This window comes from Crotalus tigris, unplaced genomic scaffold (genome assembly GCF_016545835.1).
Source record: "Crotalus tigris isolate CLP2741 ecotype Arizona unplaced genomic scaffold, ASM1654583v1 scf7180000024339.11422700, whole genome shotgun sequence".
Lineage (NCBI taxonomy): Eukaryota > Metazoa > Chordata > Lepidosauria > Squamata > Viperidae > Crotalus > Crotalus tigris.
The window spans coordinates 2733457-2755077 of record NW_024100509.1 but is presented as its reverse complement, the minus strand read 5'-3'; the positions used below and the strand labels follow the sequence as shown (position 1 = coordinate 2755077).

General features: G+C 38.0%; 2 protein-coding genes across 5 annotated transcripts in view; one reads left to right on the top strand and one right to left on the bottom strand.

Annotated features, from left to right (window-relative positions):
- SORCS2 (sortilin related VPS10 domain containing receptor 2) overlaps positions 1–14633 on the top strand; it is a 114120-nt gene extending 99487 nt beyond the window's left edge. Inside the window, exons 26-28 of the mRNA XM_039325956.1 lie at positions 863–1017; positions 3543–3622; positions 3887–14633. Of these exons, the coding sequence (XP_039181890.1) occupies positions 863–1017; positions 3543–3622; positions 3887–3910 (259 nt within the window). The 3' untranslated portion in view covers positions 3911–14633. The remainder of the gene's footprint in view (positions 1–862; positions 1018–3542; positions 3623–3886) is intronic.
- Positions 14634–15723: 1090 nt separating this feature from the next.
- The window catches only part of AFAP1 (actin filament associated protein 1), a 54124-nt gene continuing 48226 nt past the window's right edge, over positions 15724–21621 (bottom strand). For all 4 annotated transcript variants that reach the window (XM_039325929.1, XM_039325932.1, XM_039325931.1 and 1 more), the window contains one exon: positions 15724–20896. In XM_039325929.1, the coding sequence (XP_039181863.1) occupies positions 20870–20896 (27 nt within the window). In that variant the 3' untranslated portion in view covers positions 15724–20869. The remainder of the gene's footprint in view (positions 20897–21621) is intronic.

Here is a 21621-nt window from a genome sequence, read left to right as displayed (position 1 = left end):
GTGCTTTTCCAAAAGGCAGTTAGACTTTCTTGGTTCTTTTCTTTGAAAACATTTCACTTCACATCCAAGAAGCTTCTTTAGTTTTAACTGACTGGTAGGGAATGGAAAGATTTATATTCTTTGCAGTCATCTGGTCATTAGTATTCTGAGGGTCATTCATTAGCTGTCCGTTAGTTCCAGGTTGGATGTTGCTTTAACGAGCTTCCACCCATTGCTTCTTGTATTTTTTTATAAAAAAATACAAAAGTTATTACTGCATTTTTTAAAAACACAAAACATTATTTTATTTATAATTTAAATAAAATTATGAAAAATAGCAAAAAGAATAAAAATTCTTGCATTTTTATGAAAAAAATCATAATCTCTGTTGGAAAAGATAGCTTGTATTTTAGTATAGATAACTATGGAATCCAGTGGAATTGTGAGCTCTTGTTGAACCTGCCCCAAAGACGCTGCATTGTGTGCTCGAAAACTCTTAAGTTCCTGTGTAATAAGGTAAATGCAGAGAATTGAGCAACACATAAAAATTCCAAGATAATTATCTGAGTCTTGATGCCATAGATTTGGTTGGGATATTTGCATAAACATCAGAAAGTATTTCATAGTAGCTCAGTGAGTCTAAATGAACACATAGACAATCATTCTTGCAATGGATGCTTCCACCTATGGGTCACTCTTGGTAGATCAAGGCAATGCATTATAACAATTGTCGGCCTGCGGGCTGGTTGCATCATACGGAGGCCGCGCCCACCCCAGCTCCGGCAATGTAAAAAAAGTTGCAATATGTCACGGCGCGTCACCTGACGTGGCGAGTTTAACACCCATGCTTTACAATATTAAAAAACTATCTTATGTTCTTAAGGAAATTACCAGGGAGAAATGTCTATGCTCAGATGCAAAATGAAAAAGAACAAGAGATGACCAGCCCTGTAAACCACAGAGAGGATACCCAAAATACTCAGGGGGAGGAATTCATTGATGATGATCTTGATTGTCAAACACTGGGAAATGCAAGAGGTAAATATAATTTTTTTATGAAAATAATGTAGGAATCTAGTTGGTATTTAAGATGATCCCATACCAAATAATAATACTGACTTCATCTTATTTCAGCTTCCACAAAATTTTTTCCAGTTATGTCAGACTACTGACAATATGTTTAAGATCCAGGTGCTTTCTGAAAAAAAAAACAGAGAGAAAATGCTAATGATTATGATGATTACTGTAAAGCACGCTGCCACGTGTGACAGTTATTGGAGATTTTTTAGAAAAATGTGTCTATGCTGAAGTAATTTACAGGACTAAAAGAATATTCAAGACTGAATTCAAATTTGTTGGTGTTAAATGTTTTAAATATATACATTAACTCATTGAAGCAGGTATATTAAAAAAATCTTCTGACAGCATAATAAATAGGTGTGTGTGTGTGTGTGTGTGAAAGGAGAATCCTTTATTATTGGATGTACTGGTTGGATTGCTAGGCAGTATAATTCAGCAGCATCTCTGGGGCACACAGGTTCCCCGTTCTGTTTTAAATGACAGGGCAATTCTCCTTATATTCCCAACACCTCTCATAAAGTGGCCTAACTGCTTCATAAAAGTTAGATACTTTTATGTAAGATACTTCCATGGACATGGATCAATACCACGATCCTGCTTCCTGAAAATTAAATTGAACAGTATTGACAAAAGATGCCTGAAATCACATAAAATACTAACCTCTCACAACATTTGAGAGTGAGACCGCACAAATTCTGCATTTTTTCTCTCTTCTTCTTTGTTTTTAAGGTCATCTGTCCAATGCCTGAAAAGGTTGCTGATGGCCAATTACATCCTATGGTTTTAGTAGTTTGGTATGGGATTATTTTACCACAGAGGAGTTTGAAGCAGAGAGTTGGATGGAAGCAATGGAAGGAGAGGCATAGCATGAAAAACAAACTATCCTATTGGTTTACAATTTATCTGTAGGGATGTCTCAAAAAGTGAAGATGGCAGGCTCACTGATGTAAGTGAAGCCCCAACTCTTATGCATAGGAGTTGAAGCAGTAGCTGTTGCCACCTTGAGCTTTTGGGTGCTCCACCCCTCTTGCTGCTTGCCTAACCTGGTTCACTGATAGGATGCAACTGGATTGTTAGCTAAGATATTCAGTTGGATTCTGATAACTTTTTCATGCTGAGAAGCAGGAGTGGGTAGAAGGGAGAGGAAAGAAGGATAATAGTGTAATACCGGTAAGTAAGAGAATGTAAAATGGCTTTTTGCGTCTCCAAATTTTGGGTATCACCAACTAAAGATTGAGAAATGTAATAACATCCCAGGAATCCTAGAATAAGCTTTTGGAAATAAAATAGAATAACTACAGTGTAAAAATATTGTAGCCGTATGAAGAAGTTACATTACATGAAGTAGTCATGGAGTAGCAGCAACTCATCGCTGGATCAGTGATGTACATTTTGATTTTTAATAATAAATATTTTTAACAAAATATTGAAGCAAATTGCTGAAGTTAGTAAGCGATACCAAAAATGCTTGGGTCTGGAATGTATTGAAAAGGATGAAATAATTTCCTAATTGCCTTGGATTCTCAATTTCCTGTTTTGCTCAGGGTAAAAATAATTTTGAAGAGAGATTCATTATGTTTGTATTGCCAGATGAATTACATTTTTTTTTTTGATAAAAGAGCCATTCCAGAATATTTCCCCCCCCCCTCTTCATTTCTATCATCTCTTCATATTGCTAACTGGAACCTATTACAAGTTTGATGTGCATTCTCCATCCAAACCTACTAATATGCTTTTGCACTGATTCCTGTGATATGCTCTGATTCAGTTTAGGGACAGTCAAGCATAAATGGAACAACCCTAATGTTCCATAGTGGATGATAAAGTGCCACTATACCTGACTGCATTTCAGATTAGAGCCAGGAAAACACGGGTTCAAATTCTCACTCATTACTATAAAACTCAAGGGCTGATTTGGATTACTCTTAGCCCAGCACAACCTTGCCTTTCCCTATGCAGGGCACTTTATAAATGTCTGGATTGTAACTTCCAGAAGTGTCAGCAATGGCCATACTGCTTGGAAAGTTCTAGAAATTAGTCCAGAGTTCAGAATAGGATCATGATTGGACTAATTTCTAGAACTTTCCAAGCAGTATGGCCATTGCTGACACTTCTGGAAGTTACAATTGTATTGTGAGGGTAGAATGCATGCAAATGTACTTTTTATTTTAGGATTTCTTAACAAGGGAGAATTATTCTCTACCTCTACCACTTCTTACTAGAATTTTAAATATTTGTGAGACAGTCATTTAAATTTGAAAGGCCCTTTTGTCATCCCCGTTTCACTGAAGTTATTGTAAGTTATTTTCTGTTCATAATATAATGAAGCAAATTGAATTTTCTGTTTTCATATTTTTGAAAAAAAATTATATGGCATATTCCTCAGCTCACCCATCCATTTCTGTTGTTTTTGTATATTTTATGTTGCCTACTTTATCGCCATCCCCACCTTGGGACTCCTCCTCCACACCATTACCTTGCAGTGACTCCTTCTGGGAGAGGTGGAAACTTGAACAGCTACAGAGTTCCCTTATTGCTGATGGCAGTCAGTGTCCAGTCCCAGGTCAGTGTATGTTGAAGGAAGCCCGTGGGGCCGTCCTCCTTTCTCATCTAACTCTGCTTGAATCTGAAGGTTGTCTTTTGGCTCAGAGTTGTAGGAATTCATGAGGATTCAACAATGGCCAACATTTTCAGCATTGCACCTCAGATCTGCTGCACCATTTCCACACCTTTCCACTGTGGTAGAATTGTTCCTTGAATAAAAGGGGGGTTATTTTCAATGCCCTATAATTTGCTAATCTTGGTGCTTTGTTTGTTTGTTCCATAGGCAATCTCTCAGGCATGGTTCTGAGCATTAGTTCCAGGGAAATGCACAGTTACCTGGTTAGCTGATACAACTCAACCTATATTCAAGAATCTTCTACTGTGGGTCCCTCCTTTCCTCTCTGAAGAATTCACTGCTAGTGGGAAGGAGACTGTCTCGAAGATACAACAGCCATGTGTTACTTGGAAAACACAATAATACGCTTTGTGTTCATGGCTGCTGACCTCAGACTAAGATAGCAGATCTGTAGCCCTAGGCATGTTTGCAACCACTTTGTCTGTCTCTGGGTCCCTTGGCTTATTTATGTCCACGTAATCAAACTCATTTCAGACTTTGTTCACTATGGTGACATCAGGCTGCCATTCTTAAGGCATGAAGGTTAGTTTTAAAATAGTTGAAACAGAAATGGGTGAATATTTGGGATTTTTTTCCTGCTAAATCAGCAACTTGGATCAGATATGGCACATTTCAGAAGGGATGCATTGAAGAGACAGGGTGATCACTCACTGGCATAGCTCTTCAGGCCCACTGGAGATCTAGATAACATCTTCCTTCTATTTCAGAATATAAAAACTGATGCTGATGTTGGAAAACGAGTAGAAGCTTTTTGTAATATATCACCAAAAGAAGCTTTCAGCTTCATTTTGCTCCCAGGTCAGGTTCGTTCTAGTCTGACACCCCCATCTTTCGGTCAGAATGTTCCGCTAGACTTCCAGTCAGTTTGCAACCCACACCATTAAACAGCTTGGGCTGCCTTATCTTTTCTTTAGTTTCCAGAACAGCAAGTGTAATTACTTTTTAAAATTTCAGTAGCTTTTTTGTATTTTTTTACACTTTCTATTTTTATAGCTATAAAATCATTCTTATCTCAGGATAATGCTGTCAAAGCAGCCTATTTCAAATTTGCTATTTTATTCTTTTTTTTCCTATTTCTACTTTGGGGCTGAACAAACTAAAAATATCACTGCCTTGGACGTGTTTGACAATCTGGTGAATCAAATTTGATTAATTCCATTTAAATAATTGCACTTTTTCAATTTCATCCTAAATATCATGCTTCATTTTTCAAACTGGAGCTAAGTGAAGTCTTACTTCTATAGGCAGGAAATAATTTCTATTGTTATTTAGAAGAACTGCAAGTTTAATTGTGAATGTGCTTGTTTCACCCCAGTAACTTTATGGAGCAAAAAGTGCAGTTAGACTGGTGGTACTTGTCAAAGTAGACACATATAGAAAACTAGCCACAAAGTAGTCTAGAAATAATACACACATAAGTGCACATTTAGAAAGAGTTTCTGAATATCAATGAACGATCCTTAACAAATCACTTGTGCTGCACTTATTGTGTATGTATTACATGACTGGGTCTCCAAGGTGTCAATGAATTCTTTCCATATTTCATTTTGTGTTGATGTATTTCATTCTCATGTGTGCACAAAAGCAACTACTGCAGTACTGTGTCAAGCACAATGCATTCAGGAACTGATCATTCCAGCAGATATAAGGCTGCTGGAAATGAATGGCAACATTTTATTTGCCACCTGCTCAGGATCTCTCTGTCTGTCTGTGCAGCAGAGCTCCTAGTGGCCTGCACATTTTCTTATAAAAGAGCAACAACTCCCCACTGCCTTACCTGTACAGAGAATAATTGCAGTTGAAAAAATATGGAAGTCTAAGTGTTTAAAAACAAAAAGGGGGTATTCTTCATAAAATATTTTTATTCTTGGTATTAAGGGACAGAACTCTTCATTTTACTATTTATGGTATTTCTGGTACTGAAAATTTAAAAAAGACCCACAATTTTTGTGATGAAAAATTACTGGTGCACTATAATTTGGAAACACGTTTAAAAAGTAACCCTAGCAATGCAGCAGGATGGGCAGATCGCAAATCTAGACTCCATGTTTTTACAAATCTGTGAATGATCAGCAGTAAAAAGTGTACATGTACTGATCATAGCATAAACATCTGATTTTGTTATTTTCCTAAAGTGAAAACTTTGTTTCTAACTCTGCTCTTCCGTAACTGGAGATAGAGTTAAATGAAGGGTGATCTTTGTTTGAGATGTTATTTTACTTCATTGCTGTTCAGCAAACTTAGAATATCCCAAAATTCACACTTTCTGTTTCCTTCAGTAAGATAATGTCTGTTTTAAGGTGGGAGCACTACACTGCAGTACAGTACTGTATATTATTTGCGGTTACTGTAGATAGAGCTACAACTTCTTACTAGCTTTACTAGAGGAAGAAGCTCCATCTACACAGATTCCTGTTTTCATATTGCCAACTCTTACTTATTTACGTCAGAATCTTCTGGACCCTACTTACTCCTACCATCTGGGCTCATTAAAAGGTCCCTCGGTTTAATGTTTCTCTTGCCGTTTCCTCCCTCTCCTTCTCCCAATAAAGAGATTTTTCTTTCTGCAAATGAAAAGAGCAGGTTGGGATCTAGCCACTGCAAAGAAATTTCAGTCCAGATCTTTTGATACAACATTGCTTTGCTCTGTAAAATGCAAGGGCAGTATTTTTAAGGCTACTTGCTTTCATTATTGTTTGAAAAGCTGCTGGTATGTGGTTTACAACTGTGGTTAAGCCAACAAACAAATATTGATAATTGCGTCTCCTGAGAATGAATAGAAGCAATACTTGTCATAGGAATTTTTATAGAATAAAAAGACTGGATTCTTTAATATTTTCTAGCCTTAGATGCAGGTATCTCTTATATTGGCAGATTAGTTCTTGAGATAAATGTTTGTTGCATCATTTGTAAGAAAATCACTTTGTACAGCATTTGTATAATTGAAATAGACTGATACGAAAGAAGTAGATTTGGTTGTAAGAGTTGGATATTTTTGTGACACTGACAATAGTGAGTCAAAACTGGACTTTTCTTCAGAAGCAATAAATTTCACCAAATGCCAGCATTTTAAAATGTGGAGAAACAAAAGACTGGAATGAACAGAAACTTTATTTTTTCCTGCTGGCTGTTTTCTCATGTGGTTCTTCCCCCTGTCTAGATATCCAGGTATATATTTCTTCCTGCCAAGAATGCTTTCCATTAACGCTTTCCACTGATACACAAACCATACGTTTATTTTTTCGGTCACACTTCAATATATAACATCTAGTTTACCCTTTATTAAGAGCCAATATAGATCTACAAATAGCAAATTGCATACTTGTTACCCCGGAACAATTTTTTTTCATTTGTTCCCAAGTCTGCAGAAGGATTACATCACTGATGTCACATAATGAATATACACTACATCACACTGTACTGGATGTACAGAAAGATAGACATTACATTTCCAGAGATAGTATATTTTTATCCACCCGTGCAACAGAAAGAGTTTATAGACAGATTAAAGTAAATGGAATATCAGGGCGATCTGGCTGTCACATCTCACCCCATTGATCACCAGGGTTGATTTGGCTGATGTGGCTGACTAGGCAGGTGTCCCCTCCCTCACTGCTTCATGTTCATCTCTCCCAATGCTACACACTTGGTGGAACAGGACGACCATCCCAGATAGGAGTGATGATGAAAGTAAATGCCAGACCATATGTTAAACTCTAAATTTCCTTTGGTGATGGGTGATAAAAGACTCTTGGAGGAGAGAAACTTCAATGTGCCTCGTTGCAGTAAACAGGGAGGGTTTAGGTCGGGTGTAGGCAACCTTGGCTCTTTTATGACTTATGGACTTCAATACCCAGAAACCCTGAATCAGCCATGCTGACTCAGGAATTCTGGGAGTTGAAGTCCACAAGTCATAAAAGAACCAAGGCTGCATACCCCTGGTTTAGGTAAATTAAGCTTATGACAGGGAACTGACTAGATAGGATCCAGATTCCCATAGGAGACTTGCCTTCCTTCTCTTTCTGTGGTTTTCAGCTGTTCAATAGGACAGTGACATTTCTGACAATGAAGCATTGCCTTCCTTAGCCTCCTTAAACAAGTTGAAGGCCATCTAGGCCACAAGATAACCTGGAGTCTCTTCTGGGTGCATGTTGGACAATATTTATAGGCAATATTTATGGGCCAGAAGACTTTGAAATTTCAGAAGGCCACCCAAAAAGTAGGTGAAAATTTTGAGGGAGGACAGAACTTACAAAAGGAGGACTGTCCTCCCTAAAGGAGGATGGTTGGTCACCTTAATAATATTCCATATAACTAAAACCCAAATTAACATACAGTATGTCTTTTCTTGTCTGGTAAAATCTGAATTATATCACGGAAGAGGCCTTGTAGCCCAAACCCCTGGTCAAGCAGATTGGTCTGTAGTTTCCCGAGTCCATGTTTTTTCTCTTTATGGAACCACATCAGCTCTTTTTTCAGTCTTCCAGTACCGGTAGTTCCCCAGTGCTCCAGACTCTTTGAAAGATTTTGTTCAGTGGTTCTGAGATCCGTGTCTGCCAACTCCTTCAGAAATCTGGGGTGTAATCCATCTGGTCCTGACAATTTGAACTCATTTAGAGTGGATAAGTGTTTTCTTACCACTTTGTTGCTTATTTTATCTTGCATTCATGTCTTCTACAGTACTGCTTTTGTTAAGTTGGACTATAGTATTTTTTCCTTTTGTGCTTTTTCCTGGCTACCTGGTACCTCCTTGCCACTTCTCCCATTAGTGGACCAAATGTTTTCTTGACTTTTTTCTTGTTTTTTACATGTTGAAATCAACTTTTAAAAGTATTTTTGGCAAGTTTGAATTCATGCTGAGGCTTAGCTTTCCTGACTTACAGATTCGTGCTATATGCTGATATTCTGTTTTAGTTATGCGTCCCTCTTTCCATTTCTTATACTTGCCCTTTTTGTCTCTCAGTTTATCAGAGAGTTTTTCGTGCAACCATGCTGGTTTCGTCTTGTTTTTGTTTCTCAATTGTATTGTATTAGATTGAACTTTTATAATCTCATTTTTCAGAGTTTCCTAGGCATCTTAAGTTGTTCTCCCTTTTGCGATTTCCATCCAAGAAAGTCTTCCTAAAGTCTCTCTAAGTTTGTTGGTTATGACTTTTTGGTATCCACCCACACAGCTGTAGATGCCCCTGGCCCTATCCTGCTATGGGGAAACAATTTGACATGAGTGGCATTCATAGAATATTAATGCTTTGGGGGGGGGGGCAGATGATTTTCAGGAGCATTTCCTTTGGCAGTACTTCCCAATTGCAGAAGCCTAAGAGAAGAGCCAAGTGGAAGTTTAGAATTTCAGGGCAGCCAAGCCTACACAGTCCTGCCTCTTTCATCATTAAAATTCTCCTTTGTTTTATGGTGCATTTATAACATCAATATCCATTTGTCTCTGTTGTAGATTCTATCTGTTAACCATTTAGAAACAAGCATGTAAGAAAGTCCTTGGCAGGTCTCTGGCAAACCTCTCAGGTTTTTCCAAATTTTTTATAAATTGAGCAATCTAATACAATGGGTGTAGATAAATGGGGACTTAAGTATCTTGTTGTGCAATTTTATTCAATTATTTTCTGTGGGACTGAGGCACACCTATTTTGCAGAGGATTGTATGCACTGTGTATGCATATTTTGGGCATTGGCAATCCTTAGGAATGAGATGGGTGTATTTTTATGTTTTGTTTTGTTAAGATTTATTCCCATGAGCCTTGGGGAACTATGCAGGATAAATTATCTTTGTGAGATGAGCCAGATAGTGGTTTCCAAAAGTTAAATATACAAAAATATTGTAATGGGAATGGTCAGGCACCATTCCATTTTGCTGGTCTTCATTGGTGCTCTGAAAGGACTTTTCTGTGGTTCTGTTTCTTGAAACAACAATTCTTGTGGGTTATCCTTGACTCCCAGTGGGAAAATCTCCAGTGACAACTTAGGTGATGTTCTGATTTTGGTTTTGACACTTGTAGGTCCTGCCAATATTAGTGCTATTTTTGTTCTGTTCTGCTTATAAGCCTTCCTTTTGGGTTCAAAGTTTTGAGGCCTAGATTCTATCGGTCTGCAGGAATGGGAATTCCTTATTTTGGGAATGCTTTTCCATGCTATTTGAATGTGGAACTTGAGAAATTTTCAGTTGAGCTTTAAAATAAACAAGCTCAAATATACAGGTAGTCTTCGACTTATGAATGTAATAAAGCCTGACAATTACATTTGTAACCCGAGGAATTTGTTAATGACCTGAGCATTCGATTAGCGAATGCTTTGGGTAAATCAGGGAGGGATCATATTCAATTAATGTGATCCCTCCCTGATTTACCCAAAGCCTTTGCTAATCAAATGCTCAGGTCGTTAAGTGTTCAAGTCGTTAATTGCACATGAGATATCTCAGGGTGAGGAAGACCATGGAGAGGCCTAGTGCTTCTGACCATCCAAGACCTCCCCCAACCCACTGAAATATTTCATGCTCTCCCTCCATCCCGCCCCACTGGGTGTCCACAGGGACTTGGCCTGTGGAGACTCACTTACCTTTTGAGGATTTCAGTGATCAAGTGAGCTGTGTCCTCTTCAGCCTCTCTGCGGCAATTTCTTTGCCTGCATCCCTGCAGGCTCTGGTCATATTTGCAAAAAACTTTTGACATGAAGTATGGAGGCTGGGAGATGTGTGTGCGCTGCTCCTGGCCTCCGTTCTTGGCAGCAAAAGCCTTGAGGAAAGCCAGCCGAAGCCTGCAGGGATGAGAGATTGCGTCCCTGCATGCTTCAGTCATCTTTGCAAAAAGCTTTTGCCACCAAGAATGAAGGCTGGGAGTGGTGCGCATGCCCCTCCCGGCTTCCGTTCTTGGCGGGAAAAGCTTTTTGCAAAGACGACCGAAGCATGCAGGGACGTAATCTCTCACCCCTGCAGGCTTTGGCAAGGAAATGGCAAAAGGAATGAAGCACCGAAGCCTCCTGTCTGTTTGCAAAGCCTTTTGACATGGATCTTGTTGTTCATCCCTCCATTTGCAGAGAACTGCTGTGGAGATCTAGCAGGATGGGGGGAGGAATAGGCAGGGCAAATTTGCGGTGCCTTTGTGGTCGTTCATAAGGGTAAGCGATTGCCGTGGTGCTGCAACATTCATAATCTCAGCGCTCTGTCCTAAGTACTTGGGGGGATGATGTCATAACTTTGGTTGCGAAGTGAACTGTAGTAACTCGAGGATTACCTGTATGGAGACTCTGAACTCAAACATTGATTTCTTTTTTTCACCTGAAAATAAGGATGCAGAGCAAATGCTCTCGAACTGCTCCTTGTAACTTGTTCAATTAGTGCATTCTGCTCTAGAGGACATGTAAACAATCATGTAAAGTACATTGTAGTAGACTAGTCTCAGACTTTTGAAAGAAGGTTGCCCGTTTCTTCTTTGTTTTTTAAGGTGCATTCTTCCCTTAAGTGATGGAATTGAAGGATGAAGATATGGCAACAGCCCTTTGATTTCCTTTGCCTTTATAAACATTGTGCTCTCCTGGAGCCTGGAAATTAATAAAGAGCTAGATAGGCAAGAGTTAACTGAAGGTAGATATGTGCCTAGAAGCCCTATACCAGCGGTAGGCAACCTTGGCTCTTTTATGCTGGCTCAGGAATTCTGGGAATTGAAGCCCACGAGTCATAAAAGAGCCAAGGTTGCCTACCCCTGCCCTATATTATAGTTGACTGAGGGGATATTGCACGCATGGGGCTTAATTCTCTTTGAAAGAGCAGGCAAATAGCTTAGGGAGTTTTATTTTATTCAGCTTTATCACTTCAGGTATTGTTGACCTCCAAGTTCACCAGCTGCAAATGTTGATGAACAAAAGTCATCCAGCAACATTGGTCTCTGCTTGGATAATCTTCCAGTGTGTTATTGAAACACAGAGCGAGGTGCTGTCCAGTTTTGCTGAGCTGCATTTCCCAACATAGCCAATGGTGATGATTGCTGGAAGTTGTCCTTAACTTCTGGAAATATACAGGTGCCCCACCCTCACTGTATTGTGTTGCGTGTGCTGCAGTTAGCCTTGAAGACGAGCCAGAAGTTTCAGCTAGAACAGAATGGACCTGTAGGACTGTCAAGAAGTCCAGCCAAATTGAATCGCGTTTGATCAGTCTGGAGGGAGCTGTGCTGGATGTTTCATGACTCCACGCCCAGTTCAAGGTCTGATTTTAAAACTGCCTTAAAAATAACACAAAAGGCCATTTTGGACCCAAATGACTGAAGGAAAACACATTTTTCTGTACCAGACAGTTTGTATCCAAAATCTATCAAGGAGTGGCAATGGTTGATCTCGCATAAAACGTACCTTTAGAGATTTCTGCCATTTCATCTCTGCAAATGTCTATCCAAAGTTGTTGTGTTTTTTGTCCAAGATCATTCAGCATAGTTTGAATTTAAATTTCCTGCAGGCTGACAGTTTGATGTATCTTAAGTTACACTAAGTGATCATTTGCAAGAAATATTTTTAATATACACAGTCCTTGTTATATGGTAGGGATCTCAAATGTGAATTGTTGAAGCATTGATACAAAGTCCCCAGTGAGTCATAAATGAAGAAAATGAAGAGTATTGTAAGATGCTATTTAACAGCAATGAATTTAATGACAACTTTACTGCAAAACTGAGGTATGTGCAAACCACAGCTAAAAGCTAGATTGTGATTTAGCTGGCAGCATTTTTTATTAATGAAAATACCAGTGTGATATTGATCTGTGACATTTTTTTCAAATTCTTTCCCAAAATTAAATAGTCTAGAAAACCATCTCACTAAGAGCTGGTAAAACCCTGCCTTTCTCCCACCTCCTTGCTGAGAAGTTCCCTTTGGTCTGTTTTTTCATTTGCTTTCTTTTGTCTCTCCCTGCTCTGCCTGAGACATTTTTAGCAGAAAACTCTTTCGTTTTTTCCCCCCACTCATGCGGGGTCCTTGGTGCTGAGTTCGGTTGTTTCCTTGCAGACATTTCATTACCTGACCTAGGTAACAGCATCACTACATCTGCGAGAAAACCAAGCTCAGAGAGCAGCAAGGACCCCTTATTCCAACTCTGAACTACAAATATTCTGGTTCCATGTCTGTCTCATAAAGAGATCCTCACAGCAGACTAAGCAGTCCTGGCTTTCTACCTCTGCCGTTTCCTCCTTTTCTCAGCCAGCCCCAACCTGCCAGCTTGGCTGCCCAAGCCAAGTCTCTCCTCAGCTGCTTCTGCAGAGGAACAGGGTCCAGCGGCCCACAAGGGCACATGGGGATTCCAGCAGGTAGTGCAGCTTAGCATGTTGACTTCTACTGCTCGACTGACAAGGCACTAACTCCTGCCAGGAGATACACTGGGTTAGGCTGAAATAAATGGTGAGGCTATGTCTCGCAGCCTATTCCTCTTCCACAGGTTTCCATGGTCCAGCTTATCTAACTCTGTGGTATTTAGAGCTTCCACAGTCTTCTTGTAGGCAGCAGAAAGTGACTTGGAGCATGTAGCTCAAGAATTGCAAGTTTGAGTTGTTACATGGCCTTCCTGTTCAGTTACTCTCTCTGTCCTGTTTTGACCCTGCTTTGGACAATTTAGCCTTTACCTCAAGAGATTTGCATTAGACATGTGCTGGGCTTAAACTTGCCCAGCCTTTCATGACTGCCTCAAGGATCTGAATGTTATCCCATCCATCAAATGCAATAATGGCATTATCTTCTCAAAAACTCTCTTTTCTGCTGGCATGTCCTTTCGCTCTAGGGCTGTAGTATGTTTAGGCTCCATGTAGTTCTGTTCCTTTTGTAGTTCCCTTTTACCTTCCATTAAATAAATGTTGATTCTTCCTAAATAAGTGTAAATTTATTTTCTCCTTGTTTTCTCAAAACTTATCAGTTGAATAGTTGAGAAATTCTATTGTACTTTTTTTTTCAAGAGGTAGGAGTATTTATTTGGCCTTGAGATGCCCATATTTTTGAAAATGCAGTGATGTAATCTGATATGCACCCTCATTACTCGCCACTTTAGCCATCTTAAAAGAGTTCAGTGGAAATTTGTCACATAGAAGAACCAGATTGCACTTTACATAGTATTTGTGTTTGTTTATATGATGATTGCTGAAATGTGTGTGCTTAGAAAGCAAACACTGAGCATGAGAGACCCTTGACCATCTTGGCGCCTTAGTGAATAAATATCACACAATCCTAAAAAGATGCACATCGTGTTTTATTTCCCATAACAGCTTCAGTAAAGGGATCTGTCTAAAACTGTTAATAGGCCCTAAAATATGCAAGTCTGGCTTAGATATTATTTATGACATGAATTGATAAACCACCTGATGAATTTCCTGCATTTGATGGAATATGAAAGGAAAACAATCTTGACACTCATAAATTATGAAAAGTTTACAGTTGATATAATAGTAATAATACTCATTTCTCTTTGCTTTCACTTCACCTAGTTTTGTGATAATACAGTACACTTTCCTATTACTATTTTAGATAAGATTAGCCAAATCTTGTTTCTATACAAGGGAAAATAATAATTGTCAAAGAGGTGTAAGGTGGATGAGATTTAGGAGTCTGTATATTTTTGTATATATGTGACAGATAAAATGTCAAATTTGTAGTGATGTGATCACATTGAAAAGCAGAAGCAAATGTTGAAATATACATCATGTTAACATTTAACTACAGTTCAATTGCACAATCTAGATAGCTGAATTAGGTCTTGCTACAGTTCTGATTGCAATTTATTTATAAGCTGTGGAATTCAGCTTAAGACTGTTCTGCTTTAAAATATGTAGCAGGTCAATTAGTGTGTCCAAAGGAATGCACTTGTTCCAAGAAACTGTATTGCATTTTCTTCATTAAAATGCTTTGACACTCTTGACACTTTGTGGGGATTTTTTTAAGACAAATTAGACAAGATGGAAGTTAAAGTTCCCTTTCAGTATACTTAACTGGCCATTTATAACTCTTCCTCCACACAGTTAAGCCACTTCATCCTGGTTCTCAAGCTGCTCTTTAAATATGTGTGTCCATTTATATAAATATAAAATGTAATGGGGGTGATGTCATCTATGGGGCACATCCCTCTAGCCAGGGCAGAAATTTATCTTATTAACCATCTTAAATAACTTTGGCTTTGTCACATTACTTTTATCCTCTTGTTCCCAGCCCATAGTGGAGGCAGCTTAAAATGAGCCAAAACTGTTCCAGTTTTAAAATTTTGCAGTCTGCCTTCTCTTGTCCCTACTTTTTGCTATGGACACTATCTAGGATGCTTGGTGAATGTGGCTGATGATGAGTGAAGTATAAAATTGTCATGGTCAAGAAACATTGCAGTAAAGGCGGTGATTTGCCCACCTCCTACTGACCAATTGAAGCTGAGGTTATCTTCTGTCACCATTCCTTTTTGTTTCAAGAGAACCTGGAAACCTCAATTAGCTCTGCAAGAGGTGACCAATGTGTACAGGTTAAAACGGGTGCAGTTCAGTGACCTATTAATTTCCTTACCTGTGAAAACTGTTCCTATGCCTAGCAGCCCTGTGTTGTGAGGGGAGCAGGCAGGTTGGGAACCTTCAACAACAGACCAAAATTATTTTTTTAGACTATAAACTTTGCTCACTTTATTAAATGTATGTGATTGATGTGCCCACTAAGAGTAGAGATCCTACATTGGCTTTAAGTTAGCCAGTCCCACATCCTTCTCCCCACAGACATGGACAGAAAAGCATACTATTCAGATTCAAAAAAGCCTCACCCATTTACCTCCCATGTGTAATAGCACCGTTACAGAGATCATACCAAATTATCACTGGAGAAAGGTACAACCCAGATGTAGCAGTGAAAGAAAAAGAGAAAAGGCATAGTAAGTAGCCCAGCTAACATAAAACATTTTTCTTAGCGCATCAGGTGCTAAGAAGTTGTGCAAAACACCAGAAAAAAGAATTCTGAAAAACAAACGCTGATTTTTCACGATTTTTCTTTATTAATAAGAAGTAAACGTTACACCAAAAAAGGTGCCTGTCGTAACATTTGGGGGACAGAAAGGTAAAAATAAATCATAGCTAATGAGGCCGAAGTTTCTCGTTGGCATTTTTTCTTTCATTTGGAATTTATTTATAAAGGTGTTTTCTCCAAAGTTAAACTGCAGGTTTAACTAATTCAGCATTTAATTTCTAACAGCTGAACTTTGAGGAACACAGGAAAAACATTAAGCAGTATAATAAAATACAGGAGACATAAAATAAATATAGAGAAGAGGGTTCCTCTTACTGATACGTTTCACCTGCTTGGAGAACTGAAATATGTTTTCATTTAAAAAATACAGTAGGAAATTACAGTTTTAACATATGAATATTTTGGATTAGACAATTCCGATTAATTGGTAGGTGCAGTAAGTAATATTAGAAGACTGATATAAAATTAGTATTAAAATGTTGCAAATATAGTTTTTTTTTTAAAAAAAACTGCTCATTCCCCAAATACATTGAAATTATATTCATATCCCAACCCTATGACATCAAATATGATTTCCTAACAAAAATTTAAAACAATACCATTGCAACTTAAATCTGTAAAATGTCCCTGTACAGTAGTGTAGAAATACAATGTATATAAAACTTTTTAAAAGTTGCTGGGAGCACCATTGCCAAGGCAGCCTGATGAATGACTTCATAAAGGCTTCCTAACTATGAACAAAAGCCTGCAAAAGGATAGTGAACTGCATGATGGGAAAAGAGAATGGACCAGTGAAATATACTTTTTTTGTACACACCACACCTTTACCCCTAGAAGAGACTATTATATTGTTCCTCTGGCCTCAAGATTAGATTGTTCTGTGCCAATTCTTCATCAAAGCATATTTCAAAATGGCTTGTGTTAATTTCTTAGAACAACAAAGTGTAAACACACATAAAACTGAAACTGAACAAGCAATACAGCAAAGAAAGACAAACTAGATTGCAAATTTAATTCAATTTCAAAGGTCTTCTGGAAATGCTTAGGCAAACAAGGACATTAAATATGATTCCAACAAATGAAAGTCAAGGTATCTTTAAAATGTATAAAACTGTTCTAGAATAAGGCCACTGGAGCAACATAACAGGCTCATCTCTCATGCGCAGACCTAGAGAATCCATTGTCTTCTGATGCTACTGAACTAAAAAAACTAACAACAAGGCTAGCTAGAGTTGCTGGAAGCTGTAGGTCGGTAACATCTGGAGAGTCAGATTCCCCAGCCATTGCATGGCCAGTTGAAAAAAGGATGAAATGATAGCAACTACCATTCAAAATGCACCCTATGCTCAAAATAATGTTCAAAAAGATAAAATTGGACATATCTCATAAAATTATTCTAATTATTCTCTTTGTTTTGCGGTATGTAATAGACACCATAAAAGAAATCACTTCCTTACTAAACATTTGTTGATTAGAACTAGATCTAGTTTCATAAATATGTACATCCATAAATTAAACATTTATTCAAACATATAAATAAATTAGTTTCAAATAATTTGCCTAAACAAAATAACTTTTGTTTAAAACTTCCTTTCAGTAAAGATCAATGGGCTATATTGAAGGTATTTCAGTACACTGCATTTTGCAAAATATCCAAACAACTATTAGAAGAAGCAGCAGTGGAAAAATTGTATTATCAAGCATGTAAATTCAGGGCCTCAAAAATATACCCCATTTATGGAATGCTTATCCTCCATCTTTCTGACATAAACAAGAAGCTAGTGCTACAACCAACTGCATACAGAGTTCCTCCCTGTACACACAAATATAGGCTGTTTTCTATGCCAATTCCTTTCCAAATACAGTGAAGCTCTCAATTTTCCACAAAAAGGAAACAAGGATTCACTGGAAATTACCCTACGCTGCTCAGAAGATTCAAAATAACTAGTAAGCAGGGCTACACTTTGGATGGATTTTTCAGTCAGATACAGAGCATGTAAGGCCCACATACATTTTTGGAAATAAAGCTGGGCACATACCATTTAAAATTAAATGTATCTTTATAAATTAAATTTTCAAGGAAATACACAAAAGAAGTCATGTATGAGCACACTAAGCCTACTGACACTGCATTGTGGATCCCATGTTGATCTCATTCTCTGTCTGAGCAAACAGTTTTGAGATAACTGACATGCATGAAATCAATTGTCCCTACAACTGTGTAAAACTGTTTACCTTTGATTATGCCCAGAACTGGACTCTCAACCATCAGTTGTTAATTCATCTTCCTGCCACAGCCTTTCTTATAGAAAATGAAAATCTATCATCAAGATGTGTAAAGATGTGTAATATTTTTACATTTTACATTATGGACACTAGAACAATTCATGGATGTGTGTAATACCTGGAACTTAAATGCAGACATTAATCCTTAATAAGTCACCAGTCACCAAAGGCAAGATGAATCTTTTTAGATATGGCGGTTATCACCCAAGGGCCTTTTAATATGCCTTTTTCCTAAATTCAGGCAGATGAATTTCATGGCAGCCCAGTATTTGTTTATTAACTACATGCTGTTTTCCCAGGCAATTTTCTCAAAACAGCTTGGGTGCCTTTGAGTCATTTTTTGATTCCTGGTGATTGCCTGGACTAGTCTGTACAGTGTCCTCGGCAAGGTTTTTCAGAAGTGGCTTGCTCACTGCTTCCTTCTTAATGCTGAGAGTGCGACTGACCCAAGGTCAGTCATTGGAGAGTGACTGGCCCAAGGATCTATGCCTAAGGCAAAATAAAATTCACAGTCTCCCAGTTCATAGTCTGATGTCTTAATCACTATACCAAAGTAGCTCTCCACAATTAAATTATAATAAATTAAAAAAAAATCATCTAAAGAATAACTGTATTTATACAAGGCCTGAATGCATTTGTAGGTCTTCAGCAAAGGCTTAATAAACCTAATACTAGGCAGAGAATTCTAGAGAACAAGTATCTCAGAATAAATAAAAAAAAAGCAACTTATTAAAGACCGAGCAAGATCATTCCAAGGTTAAAAAAAAACCTACCTCCATCCTGAAGCTGGATATGGCTAGCTGAAAATCTTTTGTTCTACTATGACCTACATTTTGTGGACATGAAGAATGCAGGCAATACAAAGAATAAATGCTATATCCAAATGCATAGCTGGGGATCAAACTATAAAAAGGGATTGATGCCCAAAGCATTTGTCCTTCTCCAAGCAGTTCTCTCCCACCACAATTCTTTCTTTCTGGCTTTCTAGTTAGCAAAAGGCTAGGTGCTTTAAAAATAAATGCATTTTAGACTTAGACTTTGTCTCTTCAAGTTGTCCCTTGTGTTATAAAGTGAGTGGTACAGGTGCATAAAGAAATAAGTCACTAGTTTAGAGTGCCTTGGTCTCTGTTCTCATAAGTAATGCTAGTTGGAGATCCTGCCACTTTTAAAGTACCTACTCTAACTCAAACATAATAGAAATGGTTGGCGAAGCAGGGGGCACAGAGCCAACTCTGGCTATTCTGTCATTTACTCAGAGCTTTCTATCAGCAGCAGCTTCTTGTAAGGACTTTCTACCTCCGCGGTGTCAAACTGCCAGCCCACGGGCCGGTTTCATCATACTGAAGCCACACCCACCCCATTGCCGACAATGCAAAAAGAGCTGTGATACGTCGCGATACGTCACGTGACATGGTGACCTGTGTTCTACTTCAATATGACAGGGAGGGGAACAAAGGAGAAAACACTTGAGCCTCTCCAGCCATGGTTTTTGTCACAGCTCTTGGGTAAGAAACAGAACTGTAAAAGGGAGAAAGAGACGCGAAAGCACTGCAAATCTATTTACTATCCGATGGAGGAGTTCTCTGTACAGCTGTGTTGTATCCTATGCCAGATGATATTGGAGCAGCCCATATGCACAGAAGGGAATAGTGGAACTCTACCTGAAGAGACATTTTACATTTTCTTTGAAGATGGAAAGACTGTAATGAAAAGGTATGTAGATCATCTCAAGCATTGTACTTCACAAATACTATCTCAGTAAGTCTGCAAAGGTGGTGTTACTATTATCCCGGTACTGAAAATGGCGTTTGGAAACTAAGACACAGAGCTACCGTGTTCCCTAATGCTTCTCAGGTAGGCACTTCTTAACTCACAATTCAGATTCATGCCTAAACCACAGTTATAGCAGGAAAAGAACAAGTTTTACATTGTTGTCTTAGAATATTCTGTCTCTTTTTAACAGACAACAATTTTTAGAAATAACACCATTTCATTTTTTGGGGAGACATTCAATGCTGCTTTTATTAGAGAAGGAAAGTAGCAATTTTAAGGATTTTTAATTTAAAATTAATCAATTTAAATATTTTTAGGTTGGGTGGTATTTTGGATTTCTGAATCCAAATTTTTCTTTTGTTTTGAAAAGTTTTTGATTCTTTCATAAATTTGCTTCAAAACATCAGTTTTTATGTTACGGAGCTTTTTTGTATGTGTAAAGTGGCATCCATTTGATTCTTGAAAATAAAATCCGTAAAAACATTTCAAAACAAGCAAGCAAATAAATACATTTTTAAAAAAGAGTTTAAAAGAGACTGGTATTTTTACTTGGGGTTGAAGATGTCTTTCTATTTGCTCTAATCTCTCTTCCCCATTAAGAATTTAGTCTTTCTCTGATCTCTACTCACCATGGAAAACAGCAGGTGTGTAATTTCTGCAAAGACTACAACTCTCCATTCTTCTCTTGCATAAAATTCATAAGCCTTGAATTAATATTACAAGTTTGTGAATCCCCACATTCATATAGCAAAGTTTCAGGGAGTCAAAATTGGATTTCATATCTAATAATTAAAATGTATCTAAATATATTCCAAATGGGTACTGAAACATGCCAATCTCCATTTCCATCCAGCACAGTTGCTAGTTTTACCTGATCCATCTACGTAATCATTTAAACTGTTTCTTTCATACTTTAAGTGAGTAAATAATCACTGCATTTGAAATGACACATTCAAGAAGGCCCCCCCTTTAGCTGTATTAAGCATACTGACCATTCACTAAACAGAACTGACAACCCATTAATACCCCTGTGCAGATTAATCTTCCTTAGTTCATCTTGAGTCAAGAGACCCAAAGCAGAATTCTAGTAGCAATTGTACTTCTTTATGTTCCATTTTTCATCTCCCACTCCTAGAAAGAATGAAAAAGAAAATGTAAATATAATTACAAATACACATATATTCATATTAGCAAAGTCAAATATTATGTACCAACCTAGAAAAAATTTATTGTTTACAATCGGATTAAAAAAAAAGACAATTCCAGAAAGAAAGTCTAAACCTTCATAACTTCTAAGGGTGTGGGCTTCAACTACCATAATTGCCCAGCCAGCATGGCCATCCAGCAAAGCTGGGATGCCCCATTGTAGAGCCTCAGAATCTTACTGACTCAAAAAAATAATGAAATCAGAACTGGTATAATGTATGATTTCATAAAATCTTGCAACTATGGGTCAAAACAGGAAGAAGGTAAACATGGACAACTTATTAAGATGGAAAAGGGAACTGTTAAGCAGGTTGTCCTCCCTTAGCAACCACAATTGGGACCAACAGTTCTGTCATTAAGTGAAATAGTCTTGGGAAATCACGTGACTGTAACTGTGCTTTTCCTTTCCCACTTCCCCTGCCCTTTGGGATCTTCTAATTAGTTTTGCACCTTCAGCTTTTGTCTGCTTCTTAGCCACTCCCACCCCTTTGGAATGCTCCCCACAGCAGTGGATAATTAACAAGACTGAAATTAATGTTTGTATTTACATTCATTGGAGAACTGATTACGAGAGAGTAAGCAGGCACACAATGGGGAATACACATGAAAATCAATGCTCTGATGCCAGCATCCCTGAGAGTCCTCTGCAA